This window comes from Podarcis melisellensis, assembly GCF_964234715.1.
Source record: "Podarcis melisellensis genome assembly, chromosome: 1".
Lineage (NCBI taxonomy): Eukaryota > Metazoa > Chordata > Lepidosauria > Squamata > Lacertidae > Podarcis > Podarcis melisellensis.
Window position 1 is genome coordinate 4,760,260 of NC_138528.1, and position 23,530 is coordinate 4,783,789.

A 23,530-nucleotide genomic window follows, 5' to 3' on the forward strand; every position below is an offset into this window, starting at 1 on the left:
CGTCTAGGTCTTATCTTACATCATGACCACACTCTGACGCACAGAACTCGTCCGGAAACAGTGCCAGGAGACCTTCTTACTCCACGATAAGAATATAGGAACAGGAATACCCTTGTATGGTCAGGAGTACAGGAAGGAAAACCCTTTTATGGTTAAGAGTGCCGGAGCAGGAACATCTGTGATGTCAACCTGTGTGTACAAGCTGACGTGCTTGGATTCCTGGGGAAGGGGGGAGAGGGTGCCTGGAGGATATATATACTGCATGAAATTTCTCATTTCTTTGGACTTGCTGTGGACTCACCACACAAGTGCCTTATGCTATCCGGAGAGCAGAATAAACTCTTTCTTTGAATCAACCTCAGTGTCATTTGACTTCCTCCCTCCCTCCCGGGAGCAATGCAGACCCAACCGGTGAACTCCAATAAGGCTACAGTAGCTGCTCTTTCACTTGTACCACACCTGACGTCATATGATCTCAGCCAATCAGGGATCATATGGTGTCAGGTGTGGGGCAGGTAGCTTGGGGGAAAACAGCCACAAGGGCTAAATTGGGACTCGCATGTGGGCTGGAAGTCTCCCATGTCTGCTCTACAATTTCATCTTCAGCCCCTCCATCTCCCGCAGCCTCCGAAAGAAGATTGGATGGCAATTTCTGGCCTGAAAGGGTGGTTTGCCCTTTCAACACAGCACTCACTTTTTGAACAGACTCTTCAGCAAAACTCACCTCTCCACAGATATTGCTACTGGCATATCTTGACCCTCATGTCTTCGAACCTGTCCACAGCTCATTTGCCGACACGCAGAGTGGGAGATTTCTAGAAGTACTTTTGCTTGTTTGTTTTGAGAAAGGAGCAAGGCAGAGAGGCAACAGAACCACAACAGTGAGGAATATATTGATCCAAATAATGCTGAGAGCCATTCGCTCTTGGAGGGGTGATGAGGTCTCTTCTCCTGCTGTGGGCCAAATCTGGTCCTTCTCTTGTGAGTGGCAGGGACTTTTGTCACTCCAGATGTCCTGGGAGCAGATAGAATGGAATATTATTGCACAGAGACCAACGGGTTGTTGTTTTCTTAAAATCTCAAGATGACAAGCCAACTGTGTCTACAGGTTAAAGGTAAAGGGACCCCTGACCATTAGGTCCAGTTGTGACCGACTCTGGGGTTGGGGCGCTCATCTCGCTTTATTGGCCGAGGGAGCCGGCGTACAGCTTCCAGGTCATGTGGCCAGCAGGACTAAGCCGCTTCTGGCGAACCAGAGCAGCGCACGGAAACGTCGTTTACCTTCCCGCCGGAGCGGGACCTATTTATCTACTTGCACTTTGACGTGCTTTCGAACTGCTAGGTTATCAGGAGCTGGGACCGAGCAACAGGAGCTCACCCCGTCGCAGGGATTGGAACCGCCAACCTTCTGATCAGCAAGCCCTAGGCTCAGTGGTTTAACCCACAGCGCCACCTGTCTACAGGTTAGCCATCACTAATCCTCAGAGAAGCTATGATTCAAAACCTTTCTGCGAGCATGAAATGCATTTCCCCCCCTGCGCACTGTTATCTCCTATGAACATTTTGGTACGCATCACTTGGCAGGAGAACCACATAGCAAAATCCATGGAGGTTTGAATTTCAAAAGATGGCTGAGATTTGGTTCGCGTCTTGTTTCAGAAAGTGCAAATTGGGAATATTAACTTATCATTGTGAATCAAATCGCTTTTCGTCCCCATTCTTACTTCAGTCTACAGCTTCATTTTGCCCAGGCCTTCTTAGAGCAGAACAGCATGTTATGTGCCTAAATACTGTAAATAAATAAAATCATTCACCAGCGTTTTAAAACAACACTTCCTTGGTGATTATGAGACACTTTGATTTGATACAAAGCTCATGTATGACACAGAATGCAAACGAAGAACATGCAACTTATCATTTATGAAGGACCAGGTGCGCAGCCTGGGAGTCATTTTGGACTCACAGCTGTCCATGGAGGCACAGGGCAATTCTGTGTCCAGGGCGGCTGCCTACCAGCTCCACCTGGTACACAGGCTGAGACCCTACCTGCCCGTGGACTGTCTCTCCAGAGTGGTGCATGCTCTAGTTATCTCCCGCTTGGACTACTGCAATGTGCTCTACGTGGGGCTACCTTGGAAGGTTACCCGGAAACTGCAACTAAGGCGGCAGCTAGACTGGTGACTGGGAGTGGCTGCCGGGACCATATAACACCAGTCTTGAAAGACCTACATTGGCTCCCAGTACGTTTAAGAGCACAATTCAAAGTGTTGGTGCTGACCTTGAAAGCCCTAAATGGCCTCGGTCCTGTATACCTGAAGGAGCGTCTCCACCCCCATCGTTCTGCCTGGACGCTGAGGTCCAGAGCTGAGGGCCTTCTGGTGGTTCCCTCATTTTGAGAAGTGAGGTTACAGGGAACCAGACAGAGGGCCTTCTCGGTAGTGGCGCCCGTTCTGTGGAACGCCCTTCCTTCAGATGTGAAGGAAATAAGCAGCTATCCTATCTTTAAAGGACATCTGAAGGCAGCCCTGTTTAGGGAAGTTTTTAATATTTAATGCTGTATTGTTTTTAACATTTGATTGGGAGCCGCCCAGAGTGGCTGGGGAAACTCAGCCAGATGGGCGGGGTATGTATGTATGTATGTATGTATGAATAAATAAATAAATTTATATGTTCAGGTGGCAAGGTTATGCACCCTCCCACAAACCCATTGATTCTCCCTTAAAAGTCCTCCCTACCCACCACCCCAGTCTCTCTTTCCCTCTCCCACATCTGATGCCAAATGATAAGACTCCGTCAGTCTCAGACAGCATGGCAAACAGTAAGGGGCAAAGGGAGCTCTATAAATGGATGACACCACATTCAGACCCTTCAGGGGTTCCTATTTTCCCGCGACAGTTCTGGATTTACCGTCCTGGTTTCTGATTTCAACCCGGAATGTCCTGCTTTTCCTTAGGATGTCCCTGTTTTCACTCGAGAAAAGTTGGAGGGTATGGAGTTAACTGACCCCCGAGCCATCTGAAGGCAGCCTGGTATAGTTTTTTTAATGTTTAATGTTTTGCTATGTTTTTATATATGTTGGAAGCTGCCCAGAGTGGCTGGGGCAACCCAGTAAGATGAGCAGGGTATAAACAACAACAACAACAACAACAACAACAACAACAACAACAACAACAACAACAGGACGTCCCTATTTTCATTGGAGAGATGTTGAAGAGCATGCACAATGGCTATGCTTGGTACAGCCTATCCCTTTTGGATCAAGTGTGACTGGGGTAGAAGTAAAGGATCCCTGGATGGTTAAGTCCAGTCAAAGGCAACTATGGGGTTGCAGCACTCATCTCGCTATTCAAGCTGAGGGAGCTGGCGTTTGCCACAGACAGCTTTCCGGGTCATGTGGCCAGCAGGACTAAACTGCTTCTGGCGCAACGGAACACCGTGACGGAAACCAGAGCGCATGGAAACACCATTCCCGCCACAGTAGTACCTATTTATCTACTTGCACTGGCATGCTTAGAACTGCTAGGTTGGCAGGAGCTGGGACAGAGCAACGGGAGCTCGTCTCGTCACTGGGATTTGAACCACCAACCTTCTGATTGGCACGCCCAAGAGGCTCAGTGGTTTAGACCACAGCGCCACCCGTGTCCCTACAGTGGCTGGGGAAACCCAGCAACCCATCACCATCATCATCAACAACAACAACTTAATGGTATCTAAAGGGTGATTCTAGACGATTTTTAAAACAATCAAACCAATCTTGAAACAACAATTGCATTGCCCCTTCCTCTCTCCCCTGCTTTCTTGCTTCCAAAGTGGGATGCTCAAGGAATTTGATCTCTGCAAATTCTGAATCCCAATGCAAACTTCCCATGCATAAATTCAAAGGTGGTTCTCCAACCGCTGCGAGAGGTACTTACGGGACCAACCTCACTCGTAGAGTTCTTGGACGGAAGCGACTTCCGTGATGGTGCTGGGTTGCACCCACATGGGGGCAGACCTTTGGGTGATGCTGCTCCTGCTTCGGCCGGCAACTTTCCTCCTCAGCAGATCCCCCCCCCACTTCTTGAGCAGGCAGGCAGTCACCTCAGCAGCTGCCCCTTGAACGCCATGGCTGGGCGCCTCCTCAAGCTTCTCGAGCGCTGAAATAGGAGGGGCAGATGTGTCAGAGGACCAACTCTACAAGTAACAAGAGCAGATATGCCAACAGAACCTGACTACCACTACTATAAGGGACGCAGGTGGCGCTGTGGGTTAAACCACAGAGCCTAGGGCTTGCCGAGCAGAAGGTTGGCGGTTCAAATCCCCGCGATGGGGTGAGCTCCCGTTGCTCGGTCCCTGCTCCTGCCAACCTAGCAGTTTGAAAGCACAAAGTGCAAGTAGATAAATAGGTACTGCTCTGGCGGGAAGGTAAACGGCGTTTCCATGCACTGCTCTGGTTTGCCAGAAGCGGCTTAGTCTTGCTGGCCACATGACCTGGAAACTGTACGCCGGCTTCCTCAGCCAATAAAGCGAGATGAGAGCCGCAACCCCAGAGTTGGCCACGACTGGAGCTAATGGTCAGGGGTCCTTTTACCCTTTACCTTTTACCACTACTATATACTGCTGCTGCGTTGGCTCGGTTTTTTCCCTTTTACCCTTCTGGGTCCTGCAGAATTCGGCTCCTGCAGGCTAAAAAGGAAAAAGAACTGAGCCAAAAAACTGAGCCACGGATAGTGCATATGCGGGACAGGCGATTGGTTGCAGCCGTGAGCAGGAGCTTTTCAGCGGCGATTGGGTGGGTGATTGGTGGCTGTGGCAAGGGCTGCTTAGGATTGGCTGTGGTGGCGGCAATTGGGTGGTTGATTGGCAGCTGGTGGCGGCGAGCAGTCAGACGCTTGTTTTCTTCTGTGATGCATGCGATGGGCAGCGTTTGTCAGTTGGGTAAGTGATTTTCGGCTCAGCAACTTTGGGCAATCCTCCCCATTTTCTTAAATTGGAGTCCCCCAAAGTAGGTGGCGTCTTATATACGGGGGCGTGTTATACCCAGAAAAATACAGTATTTTGTGGGATGTTATCCATTGGAGCAGTCAAATACAACATTCCTTGTTTCCCTAGAGTGGACACAGGCAGGGGGATGTTACTCCAGCTTCCTGTTACACCTGGTCTGTAGCTTCCTCCCCCTGCATGTGACCAGGGAGATGGGCATGATTCTGGCTGACTCCATAAAAGAGCCAAATCAGGCAGCCATTTCTCTCTCTTGATGCCATGATGTTCTCCTGCAGCCATTTTTGTTCTCTTGAAGCTGTTCTCTTAATGTATTTTGCTGTCTGCTGGCTCTCAGCCAGCAGCACATGGGCTCCATCCCCATATGGGATAAACTCACACTATGTTCTGTAACTTTTATATGCCTGTTGTCTTTGTCCATGGAGTTTTCTTGGCAGGGATACTGGAGTGGCTTGCCGGTTCCTGCTCCATCTTAAAAAGATGCATCTTAAAAAGCAGAGACATCACCTTGCCAACAAAGGTCCGTACAGTTAAAGCTATGATTTTCCCAGTAGTGATGTATGGAAGTGAGAGCTGGACCATAAAGAAGGCTGATCGCCAAAGAATTGATGCTTTTGAATTATGGTGCTGGAGGAGACTCTGGAGAGTCCCATGGACTGCAAGAAGATCAAACCGATCCATTCTGAAGGAAATCAGCCCTGAGTGCTCACTGGAAGGACAGATCCTGCAGCTGAGGCTCCAATACTTTGGCCACCTCATGAGAAGAGAAGACTCCCTGGAAAAGACCCTGATGTAGGGAAAGATGGAGGGCACAAGGAGAAGGGGACGACAGAGGACGAGATGGTGGGACAGTGTTCTCGTAGGGACGAGCATGAGTTTGACCAAACTGCGGGAGGCAGTGGAAGACAGGAGGGCCTGGCGTGCTCTGGTCCAGGGGGTCACGAAGAGTAGGACATGACTAAACGACTAAACAACAACATGTTCTGTAGCTAGGAGTTGAAGCCTGCCTTCAGGGATCATACTGCGAACTGAATGCGAGTAAACTTCTTGTCACCTTTAAGGAAAGACTCTTGCTTCTATATTCTTTTAAGAGGGATCAAAGGGGACACCAGCAAGAATCCAGTCTGATCAAGCCAGACTGGATTGCTTAACTAACGAGGTTCAAACGAATCTGCAAACTAGCTTCCTGCTGTATCAAGGGGAATGTGTTTTTTTAACGACATGCATGAATAACAGTAAAATAATGGAACCAGGAGGGGGAGTGCAGGGAAGATCAATTAAGATTTGTGGTTTAAATTTCTGGATGTGAATATTATTATTTTTTTTTATTTTTTTTATTTTTGGAAAATTAATAAACTGTTATCCCAAAAATAGGGGGGGGGAGAGGGGAATGTGCTCTGCTACACGACTCACTAGCCTCCTTCCTCCTGCCCTGCTCCACCCTCTAGTCTCTGCTTCTCAATTTGATTGTATTCTTTTATGTACTGTGGCTTTCCGTTGTTTTATTGATTTTGGTTTAGGAATTATTTATTGTAACTGTTGAGTGGATTTCTGTTTAACTTTTTTATGTTGATATTATCATTTTATACTACTCTAATAACTCTTGAATGTTACTTCATTTGAGGTAGGCTGCTTATTCTAAAGTTTTGTTTTATTGACACATTTTTAGATTGTTATAAGATGTACATTTTTTGTTTCTTCAGCTTGTAAACCGCCTTGAGTATTGTGAGATATTATTGTAAGAAAGCGTTGGCGTTATACAGTGGTACCTCTCGTTACGTACTTAATTAGTTCTGGAGGTCTGTTCTTAACCTGAAACTGTTCTTAATCTGAAGCACCACTTTAGCTAATGGGGCCTCCCGCTGCTGCTGCATGATTTCTGTTCTCATCCTGAAGCAAAGTTCTTAACCCGAGGTACTATTTCTGGGTTAGCGGAGTCTGTAACCTGAAGCGTATGTAACCTGAAGCATATGTAACCTGAGGTACCACTGTACAAATAAAAAAATGATGATGATGATGATGATGAAGGAAGGAAGGATAATATTGAATCAATATATCCTCTGCGACCATCCTTAACATTCCAACATATTTTCTGTGCAATTCACTACTTTTGGGTGACTTACAGGCCAGCAGCAGCAGCCGCAAAGTCTCGTCTAGTTCTGTGAGCTGCATGCAGTCCAGAATAACTCCTGGAGGAAAGAAGTCAAACAAGGACAGGTCAGGTATCTGATGCCATCTTAGCTATAAAATCCCCAGAGCGGTTTAATAATAATAATAAAAATAATAAATTTGCATTTGTACCCTGCCCTCCCTGGCTAGAGCTGGGTTCAGGGTGGCTAATGTTGTAAACAAAAATTGCCCTTTTCCCTTATGGGGTATCCAAGAGCCCATATAGAGTCCTTACATAGGTTCCCTATTGGTAGGAGAGAATAACAGAGGCCAACCAGAGAATATTGAGAAGCAAAGCGGCTAGTAAGCTTGATCTTTATTGATCTGTTGCAACAGGGTGCTCCCCTCACCCGCAGGAGAGAGGAGGGACCCAGAAAAATAGCACGCAAGGCCTTATAAAGACTTTTGAAATTGCCACCCTGTAGATCAAGACCATCCCCAGAAACATCATACATACATCACAGAAGGGGTGTAACCTAAGACCACCCCTCAGATACATCATACCTACATCACAGAAAAGGCGGTCTAAAACAGAAATTTGAATGTTGTTTTTCTCCTGTCCTTGTTTATCTCCTGTCTGGCAGGTTACTTGACTGGATTGCCTGGGGAGCCTGGCCAGTCTTTTGTAGTGATAAATACTTAGTTCCTGGGCCAGGTCACAGGCTCACACCCTATTCAAACACAGACATACCCTTAAGACAGGATTTGTGAAGGAAAAGACAATGGGGAGGCTTTTCCATTTTGACCTTGCAGAGAAAACATTTGCTCAGTTTAGGAATCAAAATGGCTTCAGGTCGGTCTTCCTGTGCTGATCTATGTACGTACTTGGGTAGTACATTTATGAACATTTCCATATATCTAAGACCTCAAAATTCCTATCACACTAACACCATAAAGCTAACACAGTATACAGTCATACCTCGGGTTACAGACGCTTCAAGTTGCATGATTTGGGTTACGGACGCGCCGAAACCTGGAAGTACCAGAATGGGTTACTTCTGGGTTTCAGCGCTTGTGCATGCGCAGAAGCACTAAATCACGCTTTGCGCATGCGCAGAAGTGCCAAATTGCAACCTGCGCATGCGCAGATGTGGCGCTGCAGGTTGCGTAAGCTGTGGGTCGTGAATGTGCCTCCCGCACGGATCACGTTCGCAACCCGAGCATCCACTGTACAAAGAACATAAGAACATGAAAACAGGCAATCAGTTAATTAAAATACATCTTAAAATTAGTTCAGAGCAAATTAAAATCTGGACAGATGGCAGTCCACGGGTAAAATTGAGAGTGGTTTAACAATCAATAGCCCTTTCCATGGAACTCTGGGAATTGTAGTTCCGGAAGAGCAGCAGGGGTCGTCCAACAACTCACGGCGCCTGTCCCAAACAACACTTCCCAGAATTCTTTAGGGTTGGGGAGCCCAAAGTGGTATAATAGTGAAACTTACTGGGAAATAAGAAATCAAGATAACAAACTTTTTATAAAAGAATGGTTGGCTGAATATTTACAAACAAACTGTAGACAGATAAGAACATTGGCAGCATAATTGTAATAACCTGCAATTTTATAAATGTATTTAAAGGAGATGAATATGAGCAAATTAATTTAATTTGGATATGCAGAAAATATTAAAAATAAATTTAAGGAACTGCAGAAAGAGGGGGAAGAAAATGAAGTTTTGAACTGTTAAAATGATAGTAAAGTGACTGAAATGTATGAAACTGAAAATCATAAATAAAATATTTTTAAAAACACACGAAGTGGTATAATAGTGTAACATGAGTGTGAGATTCCTGGACTTGTCATACTGTAAATCTGTTATGTACTGAGTTGAATAGGATCCAAACTGCAGCAGTCTGATTGGTCCTAGAACAATAGGATTCAGAATGCAGCAGTCTGATTGGTCCTAAAACAATGCAGCAGTATGATTGGTTGGCAAGAACCACCCAATCCAGCTCCAGATATAAGTGAATCCACAACCTGATTGGCTTACAGTAGAATTCCAGAATTAGCCAATCATGTGCAGCCCATTGTGTAAATAATGTATATAAAGCAGATACTTTGAGGGGACATTCATTCATTCCTCCTCACCACTATGAGCTGAATAAAGAGCATGAAATCACTTTGAGTATATTTCAAAATCTGATGAGGACCCTCCTGTAAACTCCGTCTAAGGGGGAAGGTGCAAATGAAGTACTTTAAATATTTAACAATAACCACCAATTTTCATGAAGATTTCATGTCTGCTGAAATGTATTTCCTCTCTCTCCCATGTGTGTGTGTCTCTGTGTGCATACATCAATATGACTAGAACAGGGGTCTGCAGCCCGCGGCTCCGGAGCCGCATGTGGCTCTTTTACACCTTCGCCACGGCTCCGGGGCGGATACTAGCGAGGGGAGGAGGCGCATTGTTCGCCCCGACACTCCCCACTGTGGCGGGCGCTGTACTGGCTGTGACGTCGCATGGGGGTGGTGCGTGTGTTAGTCACGCACCGTCCCGACGTCACCTTCCCGCCCGCCCGCTACATTGTAAGGGGCATGTACTCTGGTCACTGTTTTGAAGGGGAGTGAAGAACACACACACACACACACAAAGGTAACTTGTTAATTTAACGTTTATTTCTATGAGGAGGAGTAATTCTGAGGGGTCAAACAAAGAAATAATAAAAAAGTGACAAAAAAGTTATTTTTATAATGACGAGTTTTGCAGCTCCCGGGTTTTTTTTCTTCGGAAACGGGTCTAAGTGGCTCTCTTTGTCTTAAAGGTTGCAGACCCCTGGACTAGAACAATAATATCTAACCTGGTGCCTTGCAGATGTTTTAATCAATCAATCAAAATCAATCAATCAATCAATTATTAGACTTATTAGTAGCTGGCTATCTGAAAGGTCTCTAAGTGATTTGCATTTAAAAACTTAAACATAATTACATTACACCATGGACCATTCACATGAAACACTGACGTTCTCATGCAAAGACCTACAACTCATGTTCTTCTTTTTTTAAATGAATATTTATTAGCTTTTTCCACAATAAAACAAAACAAAAATGAACAAAAAAACAAACATACAAAAATACAAAACTTAAAAACAGTTAAAAAACACATAAAATTTCAATTACTTAATTTCTTTTGACTTATTTCTCAGACCTCCTCGCACCTCCCCTTCTTGTATTCCAATTCAAATTATTAACTCAGCAAATCCTTATTACTTATTTCTCAACTTTAACTTAATAATTTATCTTAACATATTATTATTTTACTTTTTCTCCTTCATCCCTTTCCTCAATTTTTTTTGCTAACCTTATTTTCATTTAATTTAATTCATTTTAAAGTCCAATTCTACCTTATCCAAACTTAAACATAAATACTTATCCATCAATTCTTATTCTTAAAACATTTTTTCTAAGGTCGACCAAGATTCCCTTCCACGAATTTCCCAATTTTCATACTAATGACAAAAAAATAAAAACAGATTAAATTGTAATTATGAACCCTTTGGATTCCCAAACTCCACCCCCCCTTTCCCGGTTTCAGCCCCCAACAAGTGTCCATCAGTCTTGATCTACTATCAGCCTGGAGATCTCACGTCCAAGGCTCTTAATTCTCTCTCAGTTCCTCTCTTTTTGATAGTCCTTAATGTTGAACACCAAATCTCGGAGAAACTCCTACAACTCATGTTCACAGGCGGAGAGAGAAAACTACGTCTCCCATCAGCCCCTGGCGGCCTGGCCTCTCACCTGACAACTCGAGGGCTCGGATCTGGATCTCTTCCCACCTGCTTGGAAAATAGGCTTTGGTCTTTTTCAAGAGCTCCCTCCTCGTCCCTGGGTGGCTGTTTACCTGACATTGATCAAACACAACATTCTCATTAGCTTCCTTGGCTGCCAAAAAAAAAGATAAATGAAATAAAAAGAGGCAATAGTGATACGACAAAATGACTCTTTTTTTTATTTAGTTTTAGTTTTAGTTTTAGTTTCCTGTTTAGGGAAGTTTTTAATGTTTGATGTATGATGGTATTTTAATATTTTGTTGGAAGTAGCCCAGAGTGGCTGGGGAAGCCCAGCCAGATGGGTGGGGTATAAATAATAAATAATTTTAATTTTAATTTTAATTTTAATTTTAATTTTAATTTTAATTTTAATTTTAATTTTAATTCTAATTTTAATAGCTGTAGTGCCTTTTGTGACAAATTTTCCTTTTGTGAGTTTTATGACCCAACACCGTGCTGTGCATTTTATAGAAATGAAATATACAAACAAAATCAACAGGCATTTCCCGTCTATTCCCTGTCCCCCCCCCCTTCCGTAATATTGGGTGTGGAGTGTCCAGTTTCTGATTTCTTGAGGCCTCCTCTTAGGAACCAGAGAAGCATGTCCCCTCGAGGGGGGCTCTATTGCAGAATAAAGCTGTGACAACTCAGCACTAAGGCTTTTAACCATACTGTTGGGGGTTCGAGCCTACCCAGGGACAGCTGTGGGCAGGTTTCATGCACCGCAGGGAGGTTGAGCTAGATGACCCCGCAGGGTCCCTTCCAACTCGGCAACTCTTCTAGGATTTCTCCTTCACTGCCGCCTTCCTGCCACAAGGACACTGCACTTATAGCAGGCCTAGGAAAACTCGGCCCTCCAGATGTTTTGGGACTACAACTCCCATCATCCCTGACCACTGATGGGAGTTGTAGTCCCAAAACATCTGGAGGGCCAAGTTTGCCTGTGCCTGACTGATAGCCCCCTCATTCGGGGATCTCTTTGTCTCTCACCAGCTGCTTGCATATGTGCATGCGTAAATTTGGGAGCCCCAAACTGCTGGTGGTGTACAGTTCTTCCAGATGGACTCTCAACTTCCCTTTGGCCAAAAATGGCACCGAATGTAGAAATGCAGCTCTGCAGGCCTGAAAGAAAGAAGAGAGAGGGTGCGGGGGGGGAAAGCAGAACTGTGCACTTCCAGAATTATCAGTAGGCTCCTTCAAAGACGTGAATGCACTGCAGGAAAATAATAATTTACAGAAACCAAACTGTTGGAAGGAAAATACTGCTCTCTTTCCCTTATGGGGTATCCAAGAGCCCGTATAGAGTCCTTAAGTAGGTTCTCAATCGGAAGGAGAAAAATAACAGAGGCATAGCTGTCAACTTACAGATTTGAAAATAAGGGACCAGCAGCCTCGAAAATAAGGGATCAGCAGCCAAAATAAGGGATTTCAGACAACCAGCTCCTTTCCTTTCGATTGACAACCAGTCAATCGAAGGAGCCTCCAAAACAAATCCAAAAGGCCCCCCCCCCGAGATCGCCGCCCGCCATTGTACTCAACCACCTCCTTTCCTTTTCCCCACCATGTGCCCCCGCTCCAGACAGACCTTTTCCCCGGCAAGGGTGAGTGGGACATCGACGACGTAACCATCCGATTCCAAACACAGGTATGTTCAGCTTCTGAGCCCCTCCGAGCCAAAGGCAGAAAGCCCAGCCAGCAGCCAAACGAAGCCTCAAGCGGTGGTTCCCACAGCGCAGCAACCCGGCAAAGGGGATGCAGCAAGGAAAACCACCGTCACCTCTCCGCTGGGAAGCGCTGAGCAAAGGCGAGTCCCCAGGCAACGCAGCCAATTTGATCAGCACAAGACATGCAAGCTCCACCCCCCAGTCGTTCTTAGACTCCTTATTGGGTGAGCAACGCAGCCAAGCATCACAGCTGGAGCCTCCCTCCTCCCTGGCCGGCAGGGAGGGAGGGAGAGGAGCTGCTTCCTTTGAAACCCGGGAAATTTAAGGGACGTCATCAATAAGGGACAGCAGCGGGACACGGCGCTGGGATAAAGGACTTTCCCGCCAAATAAGGGACGGTTGACAGCTATGAACAGAGGCCAACCAGAGAATATTGAGAAGCAAAGCAGCTAGTAAGCCTGATCTTTATTAAACTGTTGCAACAGGGTCTCCCGCTCACCCCATGCAGGGAGGGAGGAGAGGAACCTAGAACAATGGTGTGCAAGCGTTTATATAGACATTTGAAAATTGCCTCCCCTGTAGCTCAAGACCACCCCCCAAAACATCATACATGCAATCTACAGCAGAAAACCTGTCTGCCAGGATACCCGATAACGGTCACTGTTTGCTTTTACCTGGGCATCCTGGCCATTCTTTTGTGATATTAAATACTCAGTTCCTGAATCCAGGTTATAGGCTCACCTTATTCATACACAGATACAGTGGTGCCCCGCAAGACGAATGCCTCGCAAGACGGAAAACCTGCTGGACGAAAGGGTTTTCCGTTTTGGAGGTGCTTCGCAAAACAAATTTCCTATGGGCTTGCTTCGCAAGACGAAAGTGTCTTGCGAGTTCCTGCAGGATTTTTTTCCCTCCCCCCTTTTTTCCAAGCTGCTAAGCCGCTAAGCCGCTTAACAGCTGATCCGCTAAGCCGCTAAACAGCTGATCCGCTAAGCCGCTTATCAGCTGATCCGCTAAGCCGCTTAACAGCTGATCCGCTAAGCCGCTTATCAGCTGATCCGCTAAGCCGCTTATAGCTGATCCGCTAAGCCGCTTATCAGCTGATCCGCTAAGCCACTTATCAGCTGATCCGCTAAGCCCGCTAAGCCGCTAATAGCGCTAATCCGCTAAACCGCTAATGGGCTTGCTTTGCAAGACGAAAAAACTGCTAGACGAAGAGACTCGCGGAACGGGCACCACTGTACGCCCTTAAGACAGGATTTGTGAGCAAAGATACAAAGGGGAGGAAATTTTCCCATTTCCTTCCTCCTTGCAGAGAAACATTTGAGGTCAATTTGGGAGAGTCAAAATGGTTTCAGGATTGTTCTCCTGTACTATTTCAGACGCACTTATGTATGTGTTTGCCTTGTAAATTTATGGACGTATGATTTATATATATGAGACCTCAGAACTCCTATAACATAAACATTGAGCATGACAGATTTACTTCTGCGTAGACACATTTAGGATTGCACTGATCTAGGAGGTGCCAGTCTAGACAGTTATTATGAGAGATCTCTCAGAGATCAAATTATGCAGGAACCTCTATTTTGGGCCTCACCCTGTGCCATCGTAATGTGACTTTGCCAGGAGGCAACGGCTAAGGAACTATCACTTTCCTTTGGTATTCAGTGACCCAGATGGGATGGACGGGGCTCTGGGTCTTACCTCAGACACCTTGGGATTGGGGTCCCACTGGTGAATCAGAAGAGGCACCAAACTCTTCCTCGCTTGCTCAGCAAAAAAAGTTCTGTATCTGAATTTGGGCAAGTTAGCCAGGATGCCAAAGAGATGGAATGATGCCTCGCGAATCTCCGCATCAACCTGTAGGCAGGAAAAGAAACAACCCGCAACCGATTATCATTCTTTATTTATAATTTCATAAAACGTATACACTGCATGATTGTGAAAGAAATCAGCAACTGCAAAGCAATTCACAAAACGATGAAACATTAAAATCAAGACAAAAATAAACTGCGGAAACAGGTTAAAATTCATGCCAGTGTGGTGTAGTTGTTAAGAGCGGTAGATTCATAATCTGGTGAACCCGGTTCGCTTCCCCGCTCCTCCACCTGAAGCTGCTGGGTGACCTTGGGCCAGTCACGCTTCCTTGAAGTCTCTCAGCCCCACTCACCTCACAGAGTGTTTGTTGTGGGGGAGGAAGGGAAAGGAGAATGTGAGCCGCTATGAGACTCCTTCAGGTAGTGATAAAGCGGGATATCAAATCCAAACTCTTCTTAAGCATCTGGGTAAAAGGTAAAGGTAAAGGGACCCCTGACCGTTAGTTAGGTCCAGTCGAAGCCGACTCTGGGGTTGCGGCGCTCATCTCATTTTATTGGCCAAGGGAGCCGGCGTACAGCTTCCGGGTCCTGTGGCCAGCATAACTAAGCTGCTTCTGGCGAATCAGAGCAGCACATGGAAACGCTGTTTACCTTCCCCGCTGGAGTGGTACCTATTTATCTACTTGCACTTTGATGTGCTTTCGAACTGCTAGGTTGGCAGGAGCTGGGACCGAGCAACGGGAGCTCACCCCGTCACGGGGATTTGAACCGCCGACCTTCTGATCGGCAAGTCCTAGGCTCTGTGATTTAGACCACAGCGCCACCCGCACCCAAGCATCTGGGTAGGCTTGTCTAAATAATAATGTTTTTAGCAGCCAGGCACCAAAAAGTGTACCTATAAGAATATAAGGGCAGGGGATACGTACTGGGGAGGAAATGCATACAAAAATGTGCATATTGGAGAAATGTACACTAAACCACTGGTGAATTTTCATGCTCCTGAACAAAAATTGCAAATTGTACTGAAGATGCCTACTTTATATCAAGAGGCAGGGAGTTCCAAAGTGTGGGTGCTAAACTATCGAGTTCTTACAAATGTGGAATAGGTGTTACGTGTCACCTGTATCAGTGCTAATTTTTCCAATCAAAGTGGGTAATCCTAGCAAACTGGCAACCATATCTCAGTAGGAAGAATGTGAAGCTCTTAATCTGAAAGTGATCGTTGGGGAGACAGGATCCTCAACCTCTTAATCCCGGTAGCTTGCAGAACATTAGCTATCCGTGGTGTAGTGGGAAAGTTTGGAAAAGAAAGACAAAAATCCTCCAGAGACCTTCGTATTTCTGAAACAAACTTTTTGACGGTTCAAACCACTTTTTAAAAGTTCTCAGTAACCTTTACGACAACCCTGTAATGCAGGCCAGTGTTATTCTTTCCTGTATATTGAAGATGGTGGGAGAGAGGAGGGTGAGAGACTGGTTTGCTTACAATGGTGGCCAAATTCGGCCCTCCAGATGTTTTGGAACTACAACTCCCAGCATCCCTAGCTAACAGAACCAGTGGTCAGGGATGGTGGGAATTGTAGTCCCAAAACATCTGGAGGGCTGAGTTTGGCCACCACGGGCTTAAGAGCATTGAGTGAATTTGCTCACATGCTTAAAGGTAAAGGACCCCTGGCCAGTTAAGTCCAGGCAAAGGTGACTATGGGGTTGCGGCACTCATCTTGCTTTCAGGCCAAGGGAGCCGGCGTTTGTCCACAGTCAGCTTTCCGGGTCATGTGGTTAGCAGGACTAAACCGCTTCTGGTGCAATGGGACACCGTGACGGAAACCAGAGCACACAGAAACTCCGTTTACCTTCCCGCCACAATGGTACCTATTTATCTACTTGCACTGGTGTGCTTTTGAACTGCTAGGATGGCAGGAGATGGGACAGAGGAACGGGAGCTCACTCCATCACGGGGATTTAAACCACTGACCTTCTGATCGGCATGCCCAAGAGGCTCAGTGGTTTAGACCACAGCGCCACCTGCGTCCCTTAACTAACACACAAGACCAACCCACAGCTTCCTGGAGGGTCCATTGCGCAACATCCCTGCAGAGCATCCCTTCCCTATAGCAGAGATGAGCTGGCAGCAAGCAATGGCAAGGGCTGTAGCTCATTGGCAGAACATCTGCTTCGCATGCAAAAGGTCGTAGGTTCATTCCCCATTGGCGTCTCCAGGCAGGGCTAGGAGAGCCTTTTGGCTTGAAAGCCCCAGAGAGTCGCTGCCAGTCAGTGCAGACGACACTGAAGTAGATGGAACCATAGTATGACGCATTCATTGCAAGGCAGTTCCCTATGTTCATCATGGGAAGGTAACTTGAAACACAAAGTCGGATCTCAGGAAAATTTGAAGGGTGGGGTTGGGGGTTCTATCACTGGCTTACATCACTCAGGTAGGTGATGGTCTTCGTAGAGATGTCTTTGAACATGAAGCCCACATCCTGCCTTTTCAGGTAAGGAAAGACCAGGGCAAGGGCTCTGAGACCCTCCAGCACCACATTTGCGTCGTACAACGTTCCCAGGAAAATAGCCACAATGGTCCTCTTCTGCTGTTTCACCTGGGAGGGAGGACATTAGATAGATAGATAGATAGATAGATAGATTCTTTATTGTCATTACACAAGTGCAACATTGCACAAGTGCAACGAAATTGGATGCCATCCCTTAAAAACAACAAAAGCAAAACAACAACAACAACCAAACAAACCACATTCCAGCCACACCCACACCCACACCCATCAAACTCCCAGGTCACACTATCGAGTTACAGCATTCAAAAAGGCCACAGCTCTTGGATAGAAACTATTTTTCAGTCTATTTGTCCTTGACTTGATGTTTCTATATCTCCTGCCAGAAGGCAGTAGTGCAAACAGACTGTATCCCGGGTGAGATGAATCCTGCAGGATGTTGTTTGCTTTAGATGAGCACCCATGATATGGCAGAGAGGCAAGAGTCCTTTTTCAAAATACTCATTTTATCTTCATGACGGATGCAATGATATACAGAACAAAAACGGGGAGGGGGGACTATAAAATCCACAATCCCTTATGTGAAATAATTTACGAGGCCAAATTAAATATATCGACCAGCAAGCACACAGATACACTTTAGCATTTATTCTTAGTAAATACGCCTGGGGAAAAAATGAAGTCTAATTAAGTCTAAGTCAATACATATGTGGCTTTTCAAATAACCTCAACTGCCTCTTGGCTTAGTTTAGAGCGGCTGTGATTTTGCCTGCAGTACAGTGGTACCTCGGGTTACAGACGCTGCAGGTTACAGACGCTGCAGGTTACAGACTCTGCTAACCTAGAAATAGTGCCTTGGGTTAAGAACTTTGCTTCAGGATGAGAACAGAAATTGTGCATCGGTGCGGTGGCAGCAGCGGCCCCATTAGCTAAAGTGGTGCTTCAGGTTAAGAACAGTTTCAGGTTAAGAACGGACCTCTGGAGTGAATTAAGTTCTTAACCCGAGGCACCACTGTATATAGAAAGGAGCAAACCGGTGATATTTGAGGGAGCAGGCTAGCAGGCGGGGCCCATGACTTACATCGCAGGAGCCTACACAACACAAAACACTGCTGCTGTATGTAGGCTTTATTTTATTTGTTTTTTATCTTATATTTTGGAAATGTACATCCAGGTTTTTTTCCTTTAATTTTTTTTGGGCCCCCAAGAGAGTGGGGCCCCTAAGCTATAGCTTGCTTAGCTTATACAGTGGTACCTCGGTGTCAGGGAACTGACATCGGAGCCAGAGGAGGAGGCAAGGCTCCCAAGCGATGCCGGAGAAGGGCCCAGCAGGGAGAGAGGGAGCTCATCGGCTGGGGAAGGAAATCAGCGTAACCCCAGGGATAAAGGGGGGCGGATGGGGGAATCGGAGAGGGGGCTCCAGGACTCCTCGCCGGAGACCAGCGGGGAGAGCACAGGTCCTCCGCCACCCACATCCACCCTGCGCAGAAGACTTCCGCGCAGGGAAAGTAGGTGTAGACTTGGCGTCAAAGAACTTCTTTGCTGGAAGAAGTTCAAGAAACGTCCACTGACGGATTCTGCTAGTGACTGAACAGCCACGAAGTGAAGGGCTGTCCAGCCAGGAAAGGTTTAACCAGGCCACCTAGCCAGGAGTGGTGGCAACTTACGCACGAGCAACCCCATATAACCATTACACTCGGGTTACATACGCTTCAGGTTACAGACTCCGCTAACCCAGAAGTAGTACCTCGGGTTAAGAACTTTGCTTCAGGATGAGAACAGAAATCGTGTGGCGGCAGTGGGAGGCCCCATTAGCTAAAGTGGTGCTTCAGGTTAAGAACAGACCTCCGGAACGAATTAAGTTCTTAACCCGAGGTACCACTGTATTGAATAAAATTCTCCCACTGCTCTAATGAATCGTTTGGTCCTTCCATAAAGAGTTTGAAATACAGGGCAGGGTTCCCCATGTCAGCTGAAGCCCTCAGCAAGGACTTCCATTTGCATAATGGGACTTCCCCCCCTTCTTCCCACATGCACCCCACAAATTGGCTTGGGGGGTGTCTGGAGAAACCCCAGTATAGTGCTAGGAGCAGGGGGAGAAAGGATTGTTCTGTCTGGCAAGCTGAAATATTAGAATCATAGAATTGTAGAACTGGAAGGGTCTCAGAGGGTGGTCAAGGACAGGCGTTCAGCAACATTTTTCAGCTGTGGGCTGGTCCACCTGTTAGGATATAGTTCCATTCCACCTTAAAAGGGAACAGGCATGACTGTTGTGTGTGGGAACTTGCTGGGAACTTCTGTTTGTATATTGCATTTGCTTTTTTATTATTAAATAATATTTATTGAAGTTTCAAAAAATTACAAAAAAGAAAGAAAAAGGAAAAACAGAGAAATAGAAACAATTAAAAAACACATCGAATATTCCCATAACTTATCTTTCATTTGCTTGTTTCCTTGACCTCCTCACACCTCCCTTTTTTGTATTCTAGTTCAATTAGCTATTTCAGCAAATCCTTTCCACCTTTGTTTTTGTCTTAATAATTTATCTTAATATAGTGTAACTTTACATTCTCACCAATTAACAATCCATTTTTACTTAATCCTTTATAACATTACTGCTAAAACCACATAACTTCATTCCAGCATCCTTCTAACATTCCTCAATTTTACAATGTTTCTGTAAATAAACTTTAAATTTCTTCCAATCTTCTTCCACCGACTCTTCTCCCTGGTCTCGTATTCTGCCAGTCATTTCCGCCAGTTCCATGTAGTCCATCACCTTCATCTGCCATTCTTCCCGGGTGGGTAGATCTTGTGTCTTCCAGTACTTTGCAATAAGTATTCTTGCTGTTGTTGTAGAATACATAAAGAAAGTTCTATCCTTTTTTGGCACCAATTGGCTGACTTTATATAGCTTTTGCTTTTAGCTGTTTGCTGGAGACGAAGGGAAGCAGACATGCTAAGCAGTTGGCTCCTTACCTCTCTCGCCCTGACCTAGCCACTGTGATCCACACGACGGTCACCTCCAGACTGGATTATTGTAACTCGCTCTACGTGGGGCTGCCCTTGAGACTGACCCAGAAACTCCAGCGGGTGCAGAATGCCACGGCGAGACTCCTTACGGGGTCCTTGCTGCAAGATCACATTCATCCGGTGCTATACCAGCTGCATGGGTTCCCGGTGGAGTACAGGATCAGGTTTAAGGTGCTGGTTTTAACCTTCAAAGCCCTATACTGCCTAGGACCCTCATACCTACGGGACCGCCTCTCCTGGTATGTCCCACAGAGGAACTTACGGTCTTCAAATAAAAACAACTTGGAGGTCCCAGGCCACAGAGAGGTTAGGCTGGCCTCAACCAGAGCCAGGGCTTTTTCGGCTGCAGCTCCAATCTGGTGGAACGCTCTGTCACAAGAGACTAGGGCCCTGCGGGACTTGACATTTTTCCGCAGGGCCTGCAAGACAGAGCTGTTCCACCACGCCTTTGGTCAGGGCGCAGCCTGACTCCCTCCTTTGGCAATCTTTACAAAACTTTAGTTTATGGTCGCCATCAATTTTGATTTTAATTAGTTTTTATAATGTTGCACTGTTTTAGTGTTGTTAGCCGCCCTGAGCCCGGCTTCAGCTGGGGAGGGCGGGATATAAATAAAATTTATTATTATTATTATTATTATTATTATTATTATTATTATTATTATTATTTTCCTTTGTCCCTGAACTATGCTGAATAAATGCTGTAAATATGCTTACACATGGCTCTGTCCGCCACTTCTGCTGCGAGAAGATTTATTACCGTATTTTTTGCTCTATAAGACTCACTTTTCCCCTCCTAAAAAGTTAGGGGAAATGTGTGTGCGTCTTATGGAGCGAACGCAGGCTGCGCAGCTATCCCAGAAGCCAGAACAGCAAGAGGGATTGTTGCTTTCGCTGCGGAGTGATCCCTCTTGCTGTTCTGGCTTCTGAGATTCAGAATATTTTCCCCCCTTGTTTTCCTCCTCCAAAAACTAGGTGCGTCTTGTGGTCTGGTGCGTCTTATAGAGCGAAAAATACGGTAACTCTTGCTGATAGAGCGTGCCGAGTCTCTAAATGTATCTGAGGCTCGTGTTGTTTGATGCTGTTCCAAAGGTGATTGCCCAGCCTGACTGATGCCCCCGTCTCCCCGGCAGTATCCCAACACCACCATCCCTCAGTCCATGTGGTGGCCCAGACTATATTTTTTTTTGGGGGGGGGGAATGAACGCATTCCTCTGCCCCACAAATAACCCAGAGAGGCGTTTTAAATAAAAGCACTCATTCTACTCATGTCGAAACACCAGGCAGGCCCCACAAATAACCCAGAGATGCATTTTAAATAAAAGGACACATTCTAGTCATGTAAAAATATGCCGATTCCTGGACCATCCGCGGGCCGGATTGAGAAGGCAATTGGGCCACATCTGGCCCCCGGGCCCTAGGTTGCCTGCCCCTGGTCTAGTACAACTCCTTGCGATGCAGAAATATGTTCCATATGGGGCTTGAACCTGCGACCTTGGTGAAATCAGCACCACAGTTGATGGCATTGAAATGAATTGAAGGGGTTCTAGCAACAAGGTAAAATGTAAGATCGGATTGATAATAGACAAACTAATAGAATATGAATTTGCTGAACCAATTTTCAAAAGGGATACAAAAAAGGGAGGTGTGAGGAAGTCAGGAAAATAAGTTAATTAAAGATGAGAAATTAAAAAAGAGGGATTTTTGTTTTCTTTTTTATGTATTTTTCTTTCTTTTTCTTCTTTTTCTTTTTTATGTTTGTACTTTTGTATTTTGTAACTTTGTATTTTTGTGAATTTATTTACTGTTAAAACTTAATAAAATATTATTATATATAAAAAAGAAAGAAATCAGCACCACAGTCTAACCAACGGAACTATCCAGCTTGCACAGATAGAACGATCAGAAGACCAGGATGTTGAATTCCACAAAATACACAGCAAAACAAAAAGCAAACCAATAACGCCAGTTCTACAAGCACATTAAAAAAAGCCATAGGATGTTAATCAGCCGAATGCATAGCTAGAGAGGAACATTTTCATCTGGCGTCTTCGTTGTCTGTCTTTAGGCACCAGGGGAGGCTCCCTGGCGAAAGCATTCCACGAGCAGGAAGCCACTGCAGAAAAGGCCCTGTCTCCTGTTGCCACGCTCAGCTGATGCCTTTGACGCACGGGTGTCCTGCAATAACGCCACCTTTAAAGAGCAAAGCCTCACCTTGTCTGCAGCCACAAGGAGAACATTTGCCAGGCCCTTGATTGCCATCTGCCGGGTGCCCAGGTGTTGGTCTCCTGCCCTCTTCATCAGGAGGGGAAGAACGGATTTCAAGCGCACCCTTTCTCCTAGCATGGGGTCCCGAATCGCCTGCCAATAAACAGACAATTTCATTTAGTTATTTACCGTATTTCGTTGCATTTATATGTTGTTGTTGTTTAGTCGTGTCCGACTCTTCATGACCCCCTGGACCAGAGCACGCCAGGCCCTCCTGTCTTCCACTGCCTCCCGCAGTTTGGTCAGACTCATGTTTGTAGCTTCGAAGACACTATCCAACCATCTCGTCCTCTGTCGTCCTCTTCTCCTTGTGCCCTCCATCTTCCCCAACATCAGGGTCTTTTCCAGGGAGTCTTCTCTTCTCATGAGGCGGCCAAAGTATTGGAGCCTCAGCTTCACGATCTGTCCTTCCAGTGAGCACTCAGGGCTGATTTCCTTAAGAATGGTTCGGTTTGATCTTCTTGCAGTCCATGGGACTCTCAAGAGTCTCCTCCAGCACCAGAATTCAAAAGCATCCATTCTTTGGCGATAAGCCTTCTTTATGGTCTAGCTCTCACTTCCACACATCACTCCGGGGAAAACCATAGCTTTTACTATACAGACCTTTGTTGGCAAGGTGATGTCTCTACTTTTTAAGATGCTGTCTAGGTTTGTCATTGCTTTCCTTCCAAGAAGCAGGCGTCTCTTAATTATTATTATTATTATTAATATATATATGTAGAGAGAGAGAGGTACCTTGGGTTACAGACGCTTCAGGTTACAGGCTCGGCTAACCCAGAAATAGTACCTTGGGTTAAGAACTTTGCTTCAGGATGAGAACAGAAATTGTGCGGTGATGGCGGCAGCGGGAAGCCCGATTAGCTAAAGTGGTACCTCAGGTTAAGAACGGTTTCAGGTTAAGAATGGACCTCAAGAACAAATTGAGTTCTTAATCTGAGATACCAGTGTGTGTGTGTGCGTGTTTGTATAAACAATTTTAACAAACATATTATCAATCAATATATCCATTTACATTTGCCCCCCTTTTTTATTCCCCCCTCCCTCTCCCCCCCAGGACTTCCCTCAACTCCCCTCTCTAGTTTCTTTGCACATATTGTTCTCTGCATATTGTAAAATTGTACACATTATTGCCTTATCTATCATTTATTCAACCAATAAATTTGTGGATGTTTATTCAAAAACTGCCAAGGAGTCCAAATCATTTTGTTGTCTTTTTAGATAATCTGTAAAAAGTTCCCATTCTTCCTTGAAGTCACGATTGTCCTTGTCACACAGTTTATATGTCAACTTGACCAATCCTGCTTAGCTCATCAGTTTTTCTT

The 23,530-nt window shown here is 45.6% G+C and overlaps 1 protein-coding gene across 7 annotated transcripts in view; it reads right to left on the reverse strand.

The window, feature by feature from the left end:
• Nucleotides 1–870: 870 nt before the first annotated feature.
• Nucleotides 871–23,530, reverse strand: part of LOC309368634 (maestro heat-like repeat-containing protein family member 2B) — a 91,354-nt gene continuing 68,694 nt past the window's right edge. For 3 of the 7 annotated variants that reach the window (XM_081908867.1, XM_081908868.1, XM_081908865.1), the window contains 8 exons: nucleotides 22,155–22,301; nucleotides 16,827–17,000; nucleotides 14,288–14,443; nucleotides 11,907–12,038; nucleotides 10,885–10,987; nucleotides 7,104–7,169; nucleotides 3,924–4,136; nucleotides 871–1,015 (listed from right to left, as the gene is read on the reverse strand). In XM_081908867.1, coding sequence (XP_081764993.1) covers nucleotides 3,925–4,136; nucleotides 7,104–7,169; nucleotides 10,885–10,987; nucleotides 11,907–12,038; nucleotides 14,288–14,443; nucleotides 16,827–17,000; nucleotides 22,155–22,301 — 990 coding nt within the window. In that variant the 3' untranslated portion in view covers nucleotides 871–1,015; nucleotide 3,924. Of the gene's footprint in view, nucleotides 1,016–1,724; nucleotides 1,784–3,914; nucleotides 4,137–7,103; nucleotides 7,170–10,117; nucleotides 10,143–10,829; nucleotides 10,988–11,906; nucleotides 12,039–14,287; nucleotides 14,444–16,826; nucleotides 17,001–22,154; nucleotides 22,302–23,530 lie in introns of those variants that run through there. The other 4 variants (XR_014167834.1, XR_014167835.1, XM_081908866.1 and 1 more) reach the window with 4 other exon arrangements.